Below are 21,392 nucleotides of genomic sequence, written 5' to 3'. Positions count from 1 at the left end.
CTGATCACTAGTGAGTGTCCCCAGTGCCTGACCCATGGCAGCCATTCATTAAACACTTGTGGAATGAATACTTGTCTGTTTCAGAGTAACATTGTAATGACTTTCTACATATGTATGGTTTCTTCATTTATTTGGATGTTTCCTTAGAGTTGATTACTAGAAGTGAGAATTTTATTGGATCAAAAGGTATGAGTATTATGGTTATTGAAACATTGCCAACTTGCTTTGCAAATAAGCCTTTTTGAACCACCACCAGTAATATTTGATTGTACTTTTTGGAGCATCCATTCAAGCTCTTTTATTGGTAGTGTTTGGTGGTTAGGAGCCCTTTCAGTCATTTGATCTCCATCACCCTGGAAATTGGGCAGGGTAGATACTGCTTTCCCCCTTTTGTAATACAGCAAATGCCACTGCCTTAAATTGATGATAATGAATGGCAGGTGACAAAATAATCCTACCCTTTCAGGTTTTTCTTCCTCCTGTTCTCTGCTTTTGGTTTGTAGTGAATATCCTGAATAAATTCATATCTTTCCTTAGCAATTAAATTGGATACTGCTCCACTATATCTATTGTTTATAAAATCTTATTTTTCTTTTTAATTTTGCTCAGATAGTTGCAGATACCCTGAGTAAACTTGGGGACTTTATTAAAATGAAATAACGAACCATGATTTAGAAAAAAGAGGTGATATTAGTTAGGTGTAAAGAACACCTAGCACTAGGAAGTTTAGAACATTGCCACCCTTTCTATTCGGAAAAATCTGGAAAGTTTTGGTGGTTTCTTTAAAGCTCCTTGAATCCAAAGAAGTTACTATTTTAAGCTTCTGAATCTGTTGTAGAGTCTTCATAAACTATTGAGATTAATACTCTACTAAAGAAAGTGGACAGGAATTATTTGTGTAATAATCTGCATATCATATTTGTCAAATTCCAGGAAAAATAGAATTGAAAACTAAGAATCATAAGGTAAAAAATATTCAACCTAAAGAAAATATTATTTTTACCTGAAAATTGAAATTTCTTTTTTTTTTTAAATTTTTTTTTTTAACGTTTATTTATTTTTGAGACAGAGAGAGACAGAGCATGAACGGGGGAGGGGCAGAGAGAGAGGGAGACACAGAATCAGAAGCAGGCTCCAGGCTCTGAGCCATCAGCCCAGAGCCCGACGTGGGGCTCGAACTCACGGAGTGCGAGATCGTGACCCGGGCTGAAGTCGGACGCTTAACCGACTGAGCCACCCAGGCGCCCCGAAATTTCTTTTTTAAAGACATGGCAACGAAAAAATGTTACTGATTCGTAGTGTATTACTAATCCACATCCTTTCCCAAATTTGCTTGTCATAGACCCCAAATGATTTAATAGGTAATTAATCCAATCAGGAAGCTTTGGAACTGTCAACATTTACTTTTAAGTGGAACCATTGGAAATTCTTGGGGTGTATTTGTAAGTGGAACCATTTATGTCAAATGTGGGTCCAACATTGACTTTCCATATTGCTTTCACATTTGCTTCGGGTTCTTAAAAAAGTAGTACAGAAAAGATAGGTAAGGAGAGATGCAGGTATATTGGTCAATGGAAATATTCAGAATTTCCCTTCAACTTCACTCTGCCTTTCTGTTGTGATGTCAGATCCCAAATACTGTAGTGTTCTGTAAACAGAAATGCTCTTTAAAGACACTTTTCAGGAATGTCTGTAGTCCTTGTGTCAAAGAATAGCTGCCTTTAATGTGGGATTATAACAACTAGTTCTTAAGGATCTTTCATGTACATCTAAATTATTTTGCTTTTGTTTTTATAATAGGATATCTCTTCACCTTGAAGATAAAGCAAAAATCTTTTTCTGAAATAGATGGATTTTTGTTACTTCCTGTGAACTAAAACGATTCAATGTCTCTTTTGGTAAGTTTGTATTAACGTAGCTCTAATTTTGTGCTATCAGAGTAGTTAGATGCACAGCCATAACAGAAGGTATGTTCTAATGGGATATTGGATATTATTATGCCCTGAGATGTTATTTTGACCAGAATGGTTTCTGGTCTTAAGAAATGAGTTAAATTCCCATTGAGTTTTTGTCGCTAATACTTTGCTTATATATTCATTATTCTTTTCCTTTGTCTCATACCCATTTTTCTCATGTACTTTTTTACTGTACTTTGCTTATACTTTAATACTTTGCTTATATACTTTGCTAATATATTATTCTTTTCCTTTGTCTCATACCCACTTTTTTCATGTACTTTTTTACTGTACTTAGATATGCCTCTCCCATCCACTTAGCTATGCCTTATCCTTTAAATATTTCAAAAATCCCTTTTATAAATTTCCATTAGACCAAAGGCAAGCAAAATAGTAATTAAAATAAGCCTCTTAACAAGACAAAAAAACCCATTTTGATCAATGTATGTGATGTATATAGATTCCAACTTGTTTTTGTTTATAGTTGATCCATGGTATCTAGATTGAAAACCAAGAATCGTAAGGTAAAAAATATTCAACCTACAGAAAATATTATTTGGATTATTTGGATTAGTGTTAGGTATTTCATCACGTCTTATATAGAACATAATACAGTATTTGATTATATTAAAGCAGTGATCTTTTTAAAAAGTGATGGATGCATTTGTATGATTACTTGTAGTATATAAATACTTTCATATATTATATCTCTTTCACTCTTCAAAATTGTGATGAGTGATTGGCAGGGCAGGTGGTATAATCCTCATTTTGAGTCTGGCCCAAGATTGTATAGAATTAGAGCCAAGGCTCAAACTCATATCTGCTAATCCACTCCATCATTTGCCAAGTCTGAGAGGCAGAACTATGAGGAAATACAGAATGCATTTGTTGAATTTATTGTATGATTTTTTTTGTTATATGGAAAATACGGAATGCATTTACTTTATTTTTAAAGTTAAGCTTTTCTACTTAACAGGGAACTTTATCTAGGAAGTACATGGGGTTAAATACCTAACCTCATTTTCTAACGCAGGGATTGGCAAAGTTTTTCTGTAAAGGGCCAGATAGTATTTGTCTGCTATAAGGTCTCTGTTACAAATTACTTTTCTGTTATAGTGTGAAAGCAGTCATAGGCAATATGTAGATGAATAAAAATGAATGAGTCAGTGTTTCAGTAAAACCTTATTCACTAAAATAGGTGGTGGGTCAGATTGACTTGTAGACCATAGTTTGCAGACCCCTGCTCTAAAGGATTATGTAAGGTTAACAGTTTTATATTGATTTATAAATTGGATGAGATGTGAAAGGGTATTTGATAGATGAAGATCCTGAGATTTAGAGGGCTGTGTCCCAGGGTTTCTAAATTTTGGAATAGGAATATCTTAGTTATTCCATTATTCCATAATTATGGGTTTTGTGAAAACTAATATAATTTAATAATGGGTGGTTTAAATTGTTCAATTGGTTAATAATTTTACATTTATTCTTCCTGTAATGATGAAATATTTAGAATCCTTTGAATCAAAATATTCATGTTATTTTCCTAAATGAGATATTTGTGCAGCTGAGATGAAATTGATGTTTTTACTTATGAAGGATTCCTCCCCATTCAAGTTTTACCCTCTGTTTGAGAGCTTAGAAACAGTGTTTTCAAAGGAGCAGCATAATTAAAATATTTTCCTTTAGTTTCTCTTTTAGGTATAACTGCTTTTCACTACTATTATGGTAGTGGGTTAAAAATACATTAAATTTTACATTAAAAATATTTTGGGGCAGCTTCTGGATGCTTTTCAATCATTTTTCCTGCCTAAAAGACCTTAATATGTAGAGTTTTCATAAGCTATTATATTCACTAGTATTCATTTGAGTCAATGTGGATATAAAAAATGTTTTGAAGGATAAGCTATGAGTGGTTTATGATTTTTATAACCTGGGCAGCTAATGAACATGCTAATATTTTTTAGGAGAGGTCAGCAAAAACATTTTGCCTTATAATGTTGGCTGGTTTTAGCTATTTTCACATTTATGGTGATCATTTTCTTGTGCTGTGAAAATTCTATATAAAGGAAATTAAATGGAGGTCTACCATATTATTTTATAAAATGTTTTCTATATATAAACCAAAAAGACAGATCATGACTCTTATTTTGAAAATAAATTAGGGTCAATATAAGTTTTAAAAAAATATGCCCAATATGTCCTAAATTAGCTTCCATCAAAAAAAAAAAAAAGTGATGGAGGTTTTTTAGAGAGACTTATTTATGTTTGAATATATTTTGATAACTGTGTTAGATGTGCTCCGAAGACTACCTCCAGGTCTGGTGATTTGCTAGAAGGAGTTGGAAAACCTGGTCATGTAGTCATACTTATAATTAAGATTTATCACAGCTAAAGGATACCAAGCAAAGTCAGCAAAGGAAAAAGGTACAAGGAGTAAAGTTCAAAGGAAACCAGGCTCAGGCTTCTAGGAATCCTCTCCCAGTGGAGTCCCGTAGGATGTGCTTAATTCTCCCAGAGTAATGTCAACATGTGTGAAGTGTTGCCTACCAAGGAAGCTCATTAGAGACTTATTCTCAGGCTTTTTATTGGGGGTTGGTCATGTAGGTACCTTCTGCTAGCAGGTTAACAAAATTCCAGACTTCCAGGAAAAAAAAGCATATATTCAGCATAAACCATATTGTTTATATGGTTTAAGCACATGATCCGTTCTTATCAAGGAATGGCGGGAACCCTCCTTGTTCCCAGATACTAGCCAAGGATCAACTTTGCAAACAAGCCTTTTCTAAAGATAGCAGTTTTAGGTCTGCTATGTTAACTCTTTTCTTCACAATGGTGCTAATGATTATTGTGAACAATTCAGAGTAAATGTTATAAAATATATGTAAATACCAAATACATTATGTATATGGCCTAACTGGTAATAACTATCTTCAAAAACTTTTATTGTCCATTGTATTCACTCTAGACAATCCAATAGAAAATTTTTAAAGGAAATGTTTCTATAGTTAAAATTGACATTGTTAGCTCCTGTTCTCCAGGGGCAAATTTTACCTAAGACTGGAGATTTAGATCAAATTATTGTGATAAAATTGATAAGGTATACAAACTTCAGGAGTTTGTCTTAAAATAATCAGTAAACTGAGAAGACTGAGAAAATGACTAGTTTGATTAGTGAGAAATTCTCGTGTATTTTAAAGGAAGTTTGATTATTTTTAAGTGACTACAAAAAAAAAGTAACTACAAAGTGTTAGGTAGACATGGGAGAGCTTATCTTGAAGACTCATTTGGTATTAGTACTTTACTGTTCATGTACAAATAAATGTTAATGAGATGCTAGAAAATAATTTATTGTAAAGTCTCTTTCATATAATTTGTTTATATTTTTCTTTTGACGTATATTTTCTTCCTAAATAAAATAAGGCCAGCTTTATGCCACTAACTGATGATAAATCATATAGAGGTGTTACATTTCTTTATTGGCAAGATGTGATAGTAGGACCATGGGTTAAAATGCAAGAAAAGGTAAATTGTGATAATGGAACTAGAACTAAGTCTCCTACTTTTTTTTTTTTTTTTTTAGAAGGAGAGAGAGCTTGCATGCATGCACAAGCTGGGGAGGAGCAGAGGGAGAGAGAGAATCTTAAGCAGGATTCATGTTCAGCATGGAGCCTGACACAAGGCTCCATCCCATGACCCTGGGATCATGACCTGAACCAAAATCCAGAGTCCAACGGACTCAACCGACTAAGCCATCCAGGCTCTAAGTCTTCTACTTTTAATTTGTTTTCAGTTGAAGTAAGATGTTTATCACCTTAAGAAACAAAATTGGTTTTAAATACATTAATTGTATAGTTTAATGTGGATAAACATGGTACTTACATTTAAGAAAGAATCTGAGGATTAAAATAAAATTGATTATAATGAGTATAGCAGTATAACCTTTAGCTAAATGTTCAAAACTGCAAAGATGATGAAAGGGTTAAAAATTAATAGCAGCAGTAAAAATGAATTGATATTATGACCCCCAGAGGTAGCACCAAGTAAAATTATAACTTGTCTTCTGTATACCCAGCTGCTTTCCCATCTCTCCCATACTGAGGACCTCCATGGTATGGATCTTGACTTCAATTCCAGGTTCTTGCATGCTGCCCTTTGTCTCTGCTCCTCGCCCTAGTCATCAGACCTTTATATTCACATGTCACCCCTATTGATCTTATGACTTATTTTTCACTGATTTAATGCATTTCTAAATTTCCAGGATTGTTTCTGCACTTCACGAACACAAGTTGAATCACTCAGACCTGAAAAACAGTCTGAGACCAGTATCCATCAACACTTGGTAAGAAAATAGTTAAGTACAATTAATATTCCTCCTTTGCTTTCTGTAATATCATATTACAGAATGTAATTCCTATTTTCCAATTCTCTTTTTCTTCACGGTATCTTTTACTGTTTCTTCTTCCTCTACTTCTGTTATTCTCCAGAAGTCTGCAGTTGGCTTCTTCCCTAAATAGGCTCCCCCTAAGCAGTCTCACCTATTCATAGGCTTCAGTTGCTACCTCAGATTTTTCTTCAGGTCACCAAGGGACTCTGGCATCAAGCAGTACTGGTGATTCTCAAATTTTTACCTACAACCCCACACTGTTTCCTGGCCACTAGATGTGTCTATAGAATGCCTCCAATTAGACTTTTCATAGGCATTCTCTATGCAGTTTGAGTAAACCCTTAGAATATCAAACTTCCCTGATCCATTGGATTTCTTTCTTTGGCTAATGAAAACCTTTCTACTAGGTCGCCCTAACTGGAAACTGAGGTTATCCTGACACTTACCTCTTCCTCACATCTAGTTATACAGACAGTCTCTTCTGTCTGTCTCTGAAATGCCCTTGAGTCCATCTCCTCCTTCACCTCATCAGTGCTACTACCTGAATCTCATCGTCTCTTACCTGGACAGTTGCAGGTAGATGCATTGCCCCTAGTTTTCTAGATAAACCTCCTCTCACACTCAGATCAGTATTCAACACTGTGACCAGTAAGGGGCCTGCTTGTATGTGTCACTTTACAACTTTAAAACTTTCATTGGGGGGCGCCTGGGTGGCACAGTCGGTTAAGCGTCCGGCTTCAGCCAGGTCACGATCTCGCGGTCCGTGAGTTCGAGCCCCGCGTCGGGCTCTGGGCTGATGGCTCAGAGCCTGGAGCCTGTTTCCGATTCTGTGTCTCCCTCTCTCTCTGACCCTCCCCCGTTCATGCTCTGTCTCTCTCTGTCCCAAAAATAAATAAACGTTGAAAAAAAGATTAAAAAAAAAAATAAAAAAAAATAAATAAATAAAACTTTCATTGGTTTCCTGAAACCTATGGGAAAAAGCCTAAACTTTTTAGCATGGTTTAAGGACTCTTAATGGTGTGGAATATATCTAATTTTTGAGTTTCCTTTCTTGCTACTGAATCTTAGTGCATACTCTTTTTTTTCTGATTGAAATACTTTCCTTTTTTTTCCTCCAAAATTCCTCCTCATTTGTGCAGGTGGGCGCAAGTATCACATCTTTGAAGCCTATCCTCTTGTACTTTTTATTCCATTATGCTTCTACAAACCTTAGACATTCCCAGAAAATATTTATTACATTGTCTCACAATGATTGATATACATGTCTAAGTATAACATGATTCCCATAAAACAGGCATCCTGTCTTTTTCATCTGTATCTCCCCAGGGCAATGCCTGATATATTAAATAATATTTTTAAAAACATGCTTGGGAATAAATATTTCTCTGGGGTCCTTTCCTCCTTAATCCTTACTTTATTCTGCAGTTCTTACTATAAAATGGAACGGGCCTTGCAAATGCCATGTTTCCTACAAAATCAAGCTATCCCAGTTATTCTTGTTTATATATGTATCTTGATCCTATTTCAGTTCTCTTCATTTTCCTCGCTTTTTAGTCACTAATATTCTAAAGTCTTTTAGTCTGCCTTTTTATAAAATAAGATATAGTATCCAATCCTAATTTTCATTTAAGTGTTATCCTTCAGATTGAGTAGTGTTCAGAGTGCAGTGTCTGCTGTTATCCCCTTGCTGTTACCAAGAGAGAGGTCTTACACTCAGGATACTTCCGTGCTGCTGCCCTTTTTCTTTTTTTCTTTTTTTTTTTTTTTTTTTTTGGCCTGGTGCTAAAATACGTATTACATAAAATTTATCATCTTAGCTATTTCTAAGTGTACAGTTCAGTGGTATCAAATACATTCATAGTGTTGCACAGCCATTGCCACCATCCATCTCTATAACTCTTTTAATCTTATAAAATTGAAACTGTGTATCCATTAAACAATAACTCCCAATTTCCCCTCTCCCCAGCTCCCGCCAACCACCATTCTGCTTTGTTTCTATGATTTTTGACTACACTGAGTACCTAATATAAGTGGAATCATACTGTATTTGCCTTTTTGTGACTGAATTATATTTCATTTAATGTCCTCAAGGTTCATTTGTGTTGCAACAAATTGTAGAATTTCCTTATTTTTTAAGGCTGAAAATGTTCCATTGTGTGTATATACTACATTTTGCTTATCCACTCATTTGTTGATGGACACTTGGGTTGCTTTCACTTTGTGGCTATTGTGAATAATGCTGCTATGAACACGGATATGCAGATATGTCTTTAAGACCCTAATTTCAGTTCTGTTTGGTATATACCCGGAAGTGGAACTACTGCATCATACATATGGTATTCCATTTTAATTTGGAATTTAATTTGGAAACCATACTGTTTTCATCGCTGGTTCTACCATTTTACATTCTCACCAACAGTGCATAAGAGTTCCAATTTCTTTACATTCTAACCAACACCTCTTTATTTTCTGTTTCTTGATAGTAGCCAATGTAATGGGTGTGAGGTGGTATCTCGTAGTTTTGATTTACATTTCCCTAATGATTAGTGATGTTGAGCACCTTTTCATCTTATTGGCCACATGTGTGTCTTCTGTGAAGAAATCTCTATTCAAGTGCTCTGCCCTTTTTTAAATTGGGTTGTTTGCTTTTTTGTTGTTGAATTTTAGGAGTTCTATATATATTCTGGATATTAACACCTTAAAAGATGTCTACAAATGTTTTCTCCCACACTATGGGTTGCCTTTTAACTTTGTTGATGTGTGTTTTTTGATGCACAGAATTTAAAAATTTACACAAAGTCCGCTTGGTCTGCTTTTCTTTTTTTACTTAAACCTTATATCTTTGCTCTCATATCCAAGGAATCATCTCCAAATCCAGTGTCATGAAGCTTTTGTCCTATGTCTTCTAAGAGTTTTATTGTTTTAGGTATTAAATTTAAGTCCTTGATTGATTTTGAATTAATTTTTGTGTATGGTGTTAGATAAGGGTCCAACTTCATTCTTCTGCATGTGGATATACACTTTTTCTAGCCGATTTGCTGAAAATACTATCCTTGCTTTATTGAATGGTGTTGGCAACCCTTGCCGAATGCCATTTGACCATAGATGTGAGGGATTATTTCTGGGCTCTCTATTTCTTTCATTGGTTTATAGTTCTGTCTTTATTTCAGTACCATGCTGTTTTGGTTACTATTGCTTTATAATAAGTTTCAAAATCAGGAAGAGTTGGTCCTCCGATTTTATTCTTCTTTTCAAGATTATTTGAATCATTCAGGGTCCCTGAAGTTTTAATAATATTAAGTCTTCCAATCAATGAACATGAAATGTGTTCCCATTTATTTATTTATGTCTTCCTTAATTTCTTTTAGCAATGTTTTGTAGTTTTCATTGTACAACTTTCACTTCTTGGTTAAGTTAATTTTTAAGTATTTTATTGAAATTGATTTCATGATTTCCTTTGCAGATTAGTCATTAAGCAGGTCCTCTGAATTTTTAGGAAGTTACTAAAAAATTTAACATGAACAAGAACCTTCCATGATTTTTTTTAAATTCCAGTATACTTAAAATACAGTGTTAATTACTTTTAAGTGTAAAATATAGTGCTCCAGCAATTCTATACATTACTCGGTGTTCATCATGATAAATGTGCTCTTAATCCCCTTTACCTATTTCACCAGTCCCCTGACCCACCCCCCTCTGGTAAACATGTTTGTTCTCTATATTTGAGAGTTTGGTTTTTTGTTTGTCTCTTTTTTTTCTTTGTTCATTTCTTTTGTTTCTTAAATTCCACATTTCAGTGAAATAATATGGTATTTGTCTTTCTCTGACTGATTTATTTTACTTTGCAGTATACCCTCTAGATCCATCCATGTTGTTAGAAATAACAAGATTTCATTCTTTCTTATGGCTGAATAATACTCTGTGGTGTATATATAGCACATCTTCTTTATCCATTCATCTATTAGTGGACACTTGGGTGTCTTTCATATTTTGTCTATCGTAAATAATGTTACAGTAAACATAAGGATGCATATACCTTTTTGAATTAGTGTTTTCATATTCTTTGGGTAAATACCCAGTAGTGGCATTACTGGATCATATGGTAATTCTTTTTTTAATATCTTGAGGAACCTCCATAGTGCTTTCCACAGTGACTGTACCAGTTTTTATTCCTACCAAGAGTGCAAGGGGTTCCTTTTTCTCCACAACCTTGCTAACACTTGTTTCTTGTGTTTTTGATTTTAGCCATTCTGACAGGTATGAGGTGATATCTCTTTGTGGTTTTAAATTGCAGGGGCGCCTGGGTGGCGCATTCGGTTAAGCGTCTGACTTCAGCCAGGTCACGATCTCGCGGTCCGTGAGTTCGAGCCCCGCGTCAGGCTCTGGGCTGATGGCTCAGAGCCTGGAGCCTGTTTTCGATTCTGTGTCTCCCTCTCTCTCTGCCCCTCCCCCGTTCATGCTCTGTCTCTCTCTGTCCCAAAAATAAATAAACGTTGAAAAAAAAATTTTTTTAATTGCAGTTCCCTGATTAGTGCTGTTGAGCATCTTTACATGTGTTTGTTGACCATCTGTATGTCTTCTTTGGAGAAATGACTCTTCCTGTCCTCTGCCCATTTTTAAATAGGATTATTTGTGTTTTGAGTGTTGAGTTATATAAATTCTTTATATATTTGGAGATGAACCCTTTAATGGATATATCTTTTGCAAATATATTTTCCCATTCAGTAGATTGCTTTTTAATTTTGCTGATTGTTACCTTTGATATGCAGAAGCTTTTTATTTGGATACAATCTCAGTTTATTTTTGCTTTTGCTTCTCTTGCCTTGGGAGACATATCCAGAAAAATGTTTCTATGGGTTAATATCAGGTAAATACAGTGTTACATTAGTGCACCACCTGTGCACTCTTCTAGGATTTTTACAGTTTCAGGTCTCACATTTAGGTCCTTAATCCATTTTGAATTCATTTTTGTGTATGGTATAAGAAAGTGGTCCAGTTTCATTATTTTGCATGTAGCTGTCCAATTTTTCCAACACTGTTGAAGAGACTGTATTTATCCCATTGCATATTCTTGCCTCCTTTGTCATAGATTAACTGACTAATCATGAGTTTATTTCTGGGCTCTCTGTTCTGTTCCACTGATCTATGTGTCTGTTATTCTACTAGTACCATACTGTTTTAATTACTGTAGCTGAGAGTGTGATACTTCCAGTTTTGTTTTTCCTTTTCAAGATTGCTTTAGCTATTTGAGGTCTTTTGTGTTTCCACACAAATTTTAGGGTTATTTGTTATAGTTCTATGGAAAATGCTGTTAGAATTTTGGTAGTAATTAAATCTGTAGATTGCTTTTGGTAGTATGGACATTTTAACACTATTGGTTTTCCCAGTCCATTAGTATGGAATATCTTTCCATTTTGTCATCTTTAATTTCTTTCATCAGTTTTTTTATAGTTTTCAGAGTACACGTCTTTCACCTCTTTGGTTAAGTTTATTTCTAGATATTTTTTAATGTTTATTTATTTTGAGAGAGCACATACACGTGAGCAGTTGAGGGACAGAGAGAGAGGGAGAGAGAGAATCCCAAGCAGTCTCCATGCTGTCGGCACAGAGCCTGATTCAGGGCTCTGTTTCACAAACCGTGAGATCATGACCTGAGCCGAAACCAAGAGTCAGGTGCTTAACCAACTGAGCCACCCAAGCACCCCTATATATTTTATTATTTTTGGTGCAACTGTAAGTGGGATTGTTTTTTAAATTTCTGTTTCTGCTATATCATTTTAGTGTAGAGAAATGCAACAGATTTCTGTCTGTTGATTTTGTGTTCTGTAACCTTCCTGAATTCTTTCATCATTTCTAGTAGTTTTTGGAGTCTTTAGGGTTTCTTGTATGTAGTATTATGTCATCTGCAAATAGTGAAAGTTTATCTTTTTCCTTACCGATTTGGATGCCTTTTATTTCTTTTTGTTGTCTGATTGTTGTGGCTAGGACTTCCAGTACTGTGTTGAATAAAAGTAATGGAAATGGGTATCCTTATCTTGCTCCTGATCTTACAGGAATAGTTCCCAGTTTGTCACCATTGAGCATGATGTTAGCTGTGGGTTTTTAACATATGGCTTTTACTATGTTGGGATGTGTTTCTCTAAACCTACTTTGTTGAGGGTTTTTATCATGATTGTTGTATTTTGTCAAATGCTTTACTGCATCTATTGAAGTTATATGGTTTTTAATCTTGCTCTTTCTTATAGATGCCATGTATCACATTGATTTGTGAATATTGAACTCCCCTTGTATCCCAGGAATAAATCCCATTTGATTGTACTGAGTGATTTTTTTTAAGGTATTGGTGGATTCTGTTGCTGTTATTTTGTTGAGAATTTTTGCAACTATGTTCATTGGAGATAGTGGTCAATAGTTCTCTTTTTTTGTGGTGTCTTTATCTGGTTTTGGTATGAGGGTAATGCCGGCCTTATAGAATGAATTTGGAAGTTTTCCTTGCTCTTCTTTTTGTGGAACAGTTTGAGAGGATAGGTATCTACTCTTATTTAAATGTTTGCTAGAATTTGCCTGTGAAGCCGTCTGGCCCTGGACTTTGGTTGAGAGTTTTTTGATTACTGATTCAGTTGCTTTGCTGGTAATCGATCTGGTCAAATTTTCTGTTTCTTCCTGATTTCAGTTTTGGTAACTTATTTGTTTCTAGGAATTTATCCATTTCTTTTAGGTTGTTCAATTTGTTGTCGTATAGTTTTTCATAATATCCTCCTATAATTGTATTTCTTTGATGTTGGTTGTCATGTCTACTCTCTCATTTGTGATTTTATTATTTGGGACCTTTCTCTTTTCTTTTTGATAAATCTGACTAAAGGTTTATTTTTGTTGACTTTTCAAAGAACCAGCTCCTGGTTTCATTGTTCTGTTGTTTTTGTTTCTATATCATTTATTTCTATACTAATTTTTCCTTCCTTCTGTTAGGTTTGGGTTGTTATTTTTCTTCTTCTTCTTCTTCTTCTTCTTCTTCTTCTTCTTCTTCTTTTAGCTCTTTTAAGGAGCTTTAATGTAAGGTTACATTATTTGAGAATTTTTTTTGCTTCTTGAGGCAGACCTGTATTGCTATAAACTTCCTTCTCAGACCGCTGTTGATGTATCCCCAAAATTTTTATGTTTGCATTTTCATTTGTCTCCATGTATATTTTTATTTCCTCCTTGATTTCTTTATTGAAAGAATTCAATAAAGAATTCATTGTTTAGTACCACTCATTGTTTAGTACCATGTTATTTAACCTCCATATATTTGTGTTCTTTCTTATACTTCTTGTTTCATACAATTGTGGTTAGAAAAGGTGCATGATGTGTCTTTGATATTATTGAATTTGTTGACACTTATTTTGTGGCCTATTATGTGATGTCTTTGGAGAATGTTCCATGTACACTTGAAAAGAATGCATATTCTGCTGTCTGAGGATGGATTGTTCTGAATATATCTGGTAAATCCCTCTGTCCAGTGTGTCATTCAAAGTCATTGTTTCCTTTTTTATTTTGTGTTAGATGATCTGTCCACTGATGTTAATGGGGAGTTAAAGTCCTCTACTGTTACTGTATTATTATTGATTCGTTCCTTTAAGTTTGTTAATAATTGTTTTATGTATTTGGGTGCTTCCATATGGGTGCATAAATATTTACAATTGTTATATTTTCTTGTTGGAGTATCCCTTATGTTATTATGTAGAATCCTTCTTTGTCCCCTTAGAGTCTTTGTTCTAAAGTCTACTTTGTCTAATACATGTATTGGTACTCTGGCTTTCTTTTGATGGCCACTTGCATAATAAATGTTTCTCCAACCCCTCACTTTCACTCTGCATGTGACTCTAGGTCTAAAATTCTTCTCTTACAGGCAGCAAGATGGGTCTTGTTTTCTTATCCCTCCTGACACCCTATATTTTTTTATTGGAATGTTTAGTCCATTTACATTCAAAGTAATTATTGATAGATATAAATTTACTGCTATTTTGTTACTTGTTTTGTGGTTGTTTCTGGAGCTTTCCTCTGATCCTTGTCTTTTTCATGTTTGCTGATTTTCTGTAGTGATACATTAGAAGTCTTTTCTTTATTCTTTGCTTATTTATTTGTGGGTTTTTTTTTAAATGTTTATTTTTGGGGGCACCTTGGTGGCTCAGTCAGTTGGATGTCTGACTTTGGCTCAGGTCATGATCTCATACTTCATGAGTTCAAGCCTCGTGTCTGGTTCTGCACTGACAGCTCAGAGCTTGGAGCCTGCTTCAGATTCTGTGTCTACCTCTCTCTGTCCCTCCCTCACTCACTCTCTGTCTCTCTCTCCTTCAAAACTAAATAAACATTAAAAAAATAATATCTAAATAAATGTTTATTTTTGAGAGAGTGAGAGAGAGAGAAGTAGAGATAGGAGGAGAGAGAGAATCCCAAGCAGGCTCCATGTTGTCAGTGTGGAGCCCAGCATGGGGCTCAAACCCATGAACTGTCGGACCATAATCTGAGCTGAAATCAAGTCAGATGCTCAAGCAACTGAGCCACCCAAATGCCCATATATGTGGTTTTTGATTTACGGTTACCATTAGGTTTGTTTATAACCTCTTCTTCATATAGCATGTATATTAAGTTGCTGGTCATTTAAGTGTGAACCCATTCTTTTCTCCTCTCCTCCCCTCATTTTAGGTATGTGTTATTTTATATTCTTTGTGTGTGTGTATGTGTGTGTGTGTGTGAGTTCTTTGATTTTTTTCCAGAGATACTCATTTTTACTTCTTTTGTGTTTCTTACCTTTATACCATCACTTTTGGTCTCCCCTCAACTCCACTCAGAGTCCCCTTTAATACTTCTGGTAGGGCTGGTTTAGTAGTCACAAACCCCTTTATTTATTTATTTTTTTTTTGGAGGTTGTATTTTACTTTATTTTTTATTAATTTTTTTAATATAATTTATTGTCAAATTGGCTAACATACAGTATGTACAGTGTGCTCTTGGTTTTAGGGGGTAGATTCCCATGGTTCATCGCTTATATACAACACCCAGTGCTCATCCAAACAACTGCCTTCCTCAGTGCCCATCACCCATTTTCCCCTCTCCCTCACCTCTCCATCAACCCTCAATTTGTTCTATGTATTTAAGAGTGTCTTATGGTTTGCCTCCCCCCCTTCTGTCTGTAACTATTTTTTCCCCTTCCTGTCCCCCATGGTCTTCTGTTAAGTTTCTCAAATTCCACACATGAGTGAAAATATATATCTATCTTTCTCTGACTGACTTATTTCACTTAGTATAATACCTTCCAGTTCCATCCACTTTGCTGCAAATTGCATGATTTCATTCTTTCTCATTGCCAAATAGTATTATATATATAAACCACGTCTTCTACATCTGGATGGCCAACAGGCACATGAAAAGATGCTCAACATCGCTCCTTATCAGGGAAATACAAATCAAAACCACACTCAGATATCACCTCACGCCAGTCAGAGTGGCCAAAATGAACAAATCAGGAGACTATAGATGCTGGAGAGGATGTGGAGAAATGGGAACCCTCTTGCACTGTTGGTGGGAATGCAAACTGGTGCAGCCACTCTGGAAAACAGTGTGGAGGTTCCTCAAAAAATTAAAAATAGACCTACCCTATGACCCAGCAATAGCACTGCTAGGAATTTACCCAAGGGATACAGGAGTACTGATGCATAGGGGCACTTGTACCCCAATGTTATAGCAGCACTCTCAACAATACCCAAATGATGGAAAGAGCCTAAATGTCCATCAACTGATGAATGGATAAAGAAATTGTGGTTTATATACACAATGGAGTACTACGTGGCAATGAGAAAGAACGAAATATGGCCCTTTGTAGCAACGTGGATGGAACTGGAGAGTGTGATGCTAAGTGAAATAAGCCATACAGAGAAAGACAGATACCATATGATTTCACTCTTTTGTGGATCCTGAGAAACTTAACAGAAACCCATGGGGGAGGGGAAGGAAAAAAAAAAAAGAGGTTAGAGTGGGAGAGAGCCAAAGCATAAGAGACTGTTAAAAACTGAGAACAAACTGAAGGTTGATGGGGGGTGGGAGGGAGGGGAGGGTTGGTGATGGGTATTGAGGAGGGCACCTTTTGGGATGAGCACTGGGTGTTGTATGGAAACCAATTTGACAATAAATTTCATATATTGAAAAAAAAATAAAATGAAGGGGGCTCTGCAAAAAAAAAAAAAAAGTCTTCTTTATCCATCAGTTGATGGACATTTAGGCTCTTTCCATAATTTGGCTCTTTTGAAAGTGCTGCTGTAAACACTGGGGTACATATGCCCCTGTGAATCAGTACTCCTGTATCCTTTGGACAGATCCCAGTAGTGTTCTTGCTGGGATGTAGGGTAGTTGTATTTTTAATTTTTTGAGGAACCTCCACACTGTTTTCCAGAGCGGCTACACCAGTTTGCATTCCCACCAACAGTGCAAGAGGGTGGTTGCAAACCTCTGTAGTCTTTGTCTGGGAAACTCTATCTCTCCTTCTATTGTGAATTATAGCTTTGCTGGATACAGTATTTTTGGCTGCACATTTTTCCCATTTAGCACTTTGAATATATCATGCCACTCCCTTCTGGCCTGAAAAGTTTCTGTTGAAAAATCTCCTGCTAGCCTTATGAGTGTTCCCTTGTAAGTTACTGACTTCCTTTGTCTTGCTGCTTTTAAGATTTTTTTCTTAATCACTGTATTTTGCAAAGTTAATTACAATGTGTTGGTGTTGGCCAACTTTTTGTTGATTTTGATGCGAATTTTCTGCTTTCTGGATCTGGATGTCCATTTCCCTTCCCAGATTAGGAAAGTTTTCAGCTATTATTTTTTCAAATAAATTTCATGCCCATTTCTATATCTCCTTCTTCTGGGATTCTTATAATATAAATGTTAGTCCATTTGATGGAGTCACTGAGTTCCCTAAGTCTATTCTCATATTACATAATTCTTTCTTTTGTTTAGCTTCATTGTTTTCCATTACTTTGTCTTCTGTGTCGTTAATTTGTTTTTCTGCTTCTTCTAGCTTCGTGTTCATTGTGCATCAAGCATGTTTCAAATCTTGATGATTATACTCTTCATCTCTGATGTCTCACTCTTGTATTCCACTCTTTCCTCAAGCCTAGTGAACATCCTTATGAGAGTTGCTTTAAATTTTCCATCAGTCATGTTACTTATATCAGTTTTGCTTAGGTTTCTGGCTGTGGCCTTACCTTGTTCTTTCATTTGGAAAAAATTCCACTGTCATTTTGTCTAAATCTCTGCCTGCTCATGTGTGTTAGAAAAGCAAGTTATGTCTCCTGCTCCTAAAGTAATGGCCATGAACAAGAGGTCACGTAGTGCCGAGGGCCTGCCACTTCAGGAAATGTCTCTAATATGTGCTTCATGTGCTCTGCTGTTGTGTTCTGGCTGCTCTATTCTTCAAGACAGTCATCTGCAGAGGTTCTCCTTGCCTAGTATGGGCAGTGTTTGGTCTCTGGCCTGAATGTGGCAACTTTTAACTAGGTGTACTCTGGTCTGCTTGTGAAATGATACCTGTCACCACCTCTGCTGGAAATGAGGCCCTGCAAAACTCTCCTGTCTACCCTATGTCTTTTGATTGTAGTGTTAACCCATTTACATTCAAAGTAATTACTGGTAAGTATGTACTTTTTGCCATTTTGTTACTTGTTTCACTGTTGATTTCATGGTTCTCTGTTCTTGTGCTTTTTTTCATGGTTTGATGGCTCTTTTTATATGGTTAGATTCCTTTATTTTTTGCTTATTTATTATAGGTTTTTGATTTGTGGTTACTGTTAGGTTTATATATAGCAGTCTATATTAAGTTGATGCTCGCTTAAATTTGAATCCTTCCTAAAAGCAGTAAATTTTCACTCTTCTCACCCCTACCTTTTATGTATTTGGTCTTATAATTTGCATCTTTTTTATTTTGTGAGTCCTTTGACTAATTTCATAGATATAGTTAATTTTACTGCATTTGTGCCTTTTTTTTTTTTTTACTCCTGCTTATGGTCTTTCCTTTCCACCGAAAGAATACCCTTTAACATTTCTTGTAATGCTGGTTTAGTGGTGATAAATTCCTTTATCTTTTGTTTGCGAAACTCTTTATCTCTTCTATTCTGAAGAAATAGCCTTCCTGGATAGAGTATTCTTGGTTTCAGTTTTTGTTTTTGTTTTTTTCCTTTAGGACTTGGAATATATCATGCCACTTGCTTCTGGCTTGAAAAGTTTCTGCTGAAAAATCAGTTGATGGTCTTATGGAGTTTCTCTTTTATGTAACTGTTTTCTTGCTCCTTATAAAATGTTCTTATTATCACTGCCTTTTGCCATTTTAATTTTATGTCTTGGTGTGGACCTCCTTGGATTGATTTTGTTGGGGAGCTCTCTGTGCCTGCCTGGATTTCTGTTTCCTTCCCCAGATTTGGGACATTTTCATCTATTATTTCTTCAAATAAATTTTCTGCCCCTTTTTTCTTCTCTTTCTGGGATCCCTGTAATGCAAATGTTATTGGGCTTGATGGTATCACTGAGTTCCCTTAATCTATTCTCATCTTTTTTCTGTTCAGCTTGATTATTTTTTATTACTCTGTCTTATAGGTCACTGATCTGTTCTGCCTTCTCTAGTCTACTGTTTATTCTTTATAGTGTATTTTTAATTTGAATTATTATGTTCTTCATCTCTGTTTGGTTCTTTTTTATATTTTCTATCTCTTTGTTGAGGGTCTCACTGATATCCTCCTCTCTTTTCTCAAGTCGAGTGAGTATCTTTATGGCATTACTTTAAATTATTTATCAGGCATATATAACTTATCCCTGCTTTGTTTAGCTCTTTTGCTGACTTTGTTCTGCCTTTTCATTTGGAACATATTTCTCTGTCTTCTCATTTTTTCTAACTCTGTCTGTGTTAGGAAAGTTAGCTGTGTCTCCTGCTCTTGAAAGTAGTGGCCATCTGAAGAAGAGGTTCTATAGTGCTGTGCAGTGCAGTGCAGTGTCCCCTCTTCACTAGAAACAGGTGCTTTAGGGATGTCTCCTATCTGTGTTTTGTGCTCCCTCTTGTGGGTAAGCTGTGTTTGCCTTTAGTCCAGTGATCTGCAGTGGTTCTCTTTTCCTGTTGTTGGCAGGTTTTAGTCCTTGTATTTTGAGTGGTGAGTTTGAGGATGCCTTGGACTTAAGGTGGGTCAGGGCTATGGTCATACCAGACTGCAGGGTGCTGTCCCAGTGTTGTCCCTTGAGAAGTTTTTGTGGGTGGGTGGGGCCTGCAGTCAGACCAGATGTTTGCCCCCACCCACTGCTAGGGTCAGAATCAGAGTGGTATGTGTGGTTGTCTTCCCCTCTCCCTACAGCAGGAGTCACTTTGGAGTGGTACTGCCTACTGTCTGGGCTGCTTGCACAATGCCATGCCTGTGACACTGCCCTGGATGGACTCCTGCTGAAGTCAGGTCTACAGGAGAACATGGGGGTGGGGCACGCTGTTAATGAGCTCATAGGAGAGTGTTCTTGTGGGTGTCCCATGTCTCTAGTTTGGGGGTTGGGGAGAGAAATGGCACCTCCAGCTCTTTTGTTCTTGGGTAAGTCTCCTAAAATTCCTGCCCCTCTAGAACATCTTCAGAAATTAGAAAATAAATCTTTCTATATACCACACGTGTTTTTCAAACTACTACTTTAGTGCCTTATCTCAGTATGGTTGTTATGCTCTGGCTCTCCCAGAGCTGAGTCTGCTGATTTTGAAATTATCAGGTGTCAAGCTCCACTGATTGACAAAACTCATGAAGTTAAGCCTCTCTGGTTTTCAAAGTCATATAATGTGGGGATTCATTTTCCCAGTGCTGGTCACCCATGCCTGGTGTGGGGTCTGCTTCTCTCCTTTTTTTTTATTAAAAATAATTTAACATTTATTTATTTTTGAGAGACACAGAGAGACCAGAGTGCAAGCAGGGGAGGAACAGAGAGAGAGGGAGACAGAGAATTTGAAGCAGGCTCCAGGCTCTGAGCTGTCAGCCCAGAGCCCAATGCAGGACTGAAACCCATGAATTTCGAGATCATAACCTGAGCTGAAGTTGGATGCTTAACCAACTGAGCCACCCATGTGCCTCTCTCCTTTCTCCGTGCTTGTGGTGTCTTTCCCTCCTGCAGATACTCTTGTGGGTCAGTGTGGTTCCAGACCATATGTCTGCACGTCCTACCATTTTTTTTTTTTTTGATGTGGTCTCTTCTGTACAATTAGCTGTGGAAGGTCCGTTCTGCCAGTCTTTAGGTCATTTTCTGGGTTATTTACACTGATACGGGTTATTTAGCTGTATCTGTGGGATGAAGTGAGCTTAGGATCTTCCTACTTTTATCATCTTCCCTTGAACACTGACCATGCCATGATTTTTGCTTTCTAATTTTCTAGTCAGCAAATCAAAAAGAGAAGTGAGCTTAGTTTAGGATGATTTACTCGTAGTAAACCTATACTGTCTTCTTATGAATTACCATGTTGTTTTCTTAAGTGTCTATAATTCATCTATGTAGTAATTTGATTTTAGACTTTACTGGGCAACTGCATCAAGGCTTATTACCCCTTTGTAGTTTTCACGCTTTTTTTGAAAATTGAGTCAATGTTTTACTATTTTCATTCTTCTCAGTTTTACTATATTTGCACACTTAGTATCCTAGATGTAATTATGTCTGGCCTGTAGCTTTGAACTTATTTAAAACAGTTTTAGACTTCAGCTACTTATTTATAACACATGTGCCCCTTCTATTTTAAAGAAGACTATTTCCTTAATCAATGAGATGGAAGCAAAGAAAAGGTTGATTAGCCTGATTTTAGTCCATTATCTGGTAACCTATTGCCATTTTTTTTCAAGCAGTGAACTGTAAGCTTCAGTTTATTCTGTGATCTAGCCTTCCTGACAGGCTTACAGGTTATTACTTTAAAATTAAAAAAATTGTGGGGCGCCTGGGTGGCGCAGTCGGTTAAGTGTCCGACTTCAGCCAGGTCACGATCTCGCGGTCCGTGAGTTCGAGCCCCGCGTCGGGCTCTGGGCTGA

At 36.2% G+C, this 21,392-nt stretch overlaps 1 protein-coding gene across 1 annotated transcript in view; it reads left to right on the top strand.

Moving 5' to 3' along the window:
* The window catches only part of STRADB (STE20 related adaptor beta), a 35,999-nt gene that overhangs the window by 1,632 nt on the left and 12,975 nt on the right, over positions 1–21,392 (top strand). The window contains exons 2-3 of the mRNA XM_047870631.1: positions 1,801–1,898; positions 6,214–6,294. Coding sequence (XP_047726587.1) covers positions 1,887–1,898; positions 6,214–6,294 — 93 coding nt within the window. The 5' untranslated portion in view covers positions 1,801–1,886. The remainder of the gene's footprint in view (positions 1–1,800; positions 1,899–6,213; positions 6,295–21,392) is intronic.

The sequence above is a fragment of the Prionailurus viverrinus genome, chromosome C1 (genome assembly GCF_022837055.1).
Source record: "Prionailurus viverrinus isolate Anna chromosome C1, UM_Priviv_1.0, whole genome shotgun sequence".
NCBI lineage: Eukaryota > Metazoa > Chordata > Mammalia > Carnivora > Felidae > Prionailurus > Prionailurus viverrinus.
Note: the sequence above shows the minus strand (reverse complement) of the source record. Positions and strands in the feature narration are given on the sequence as shown.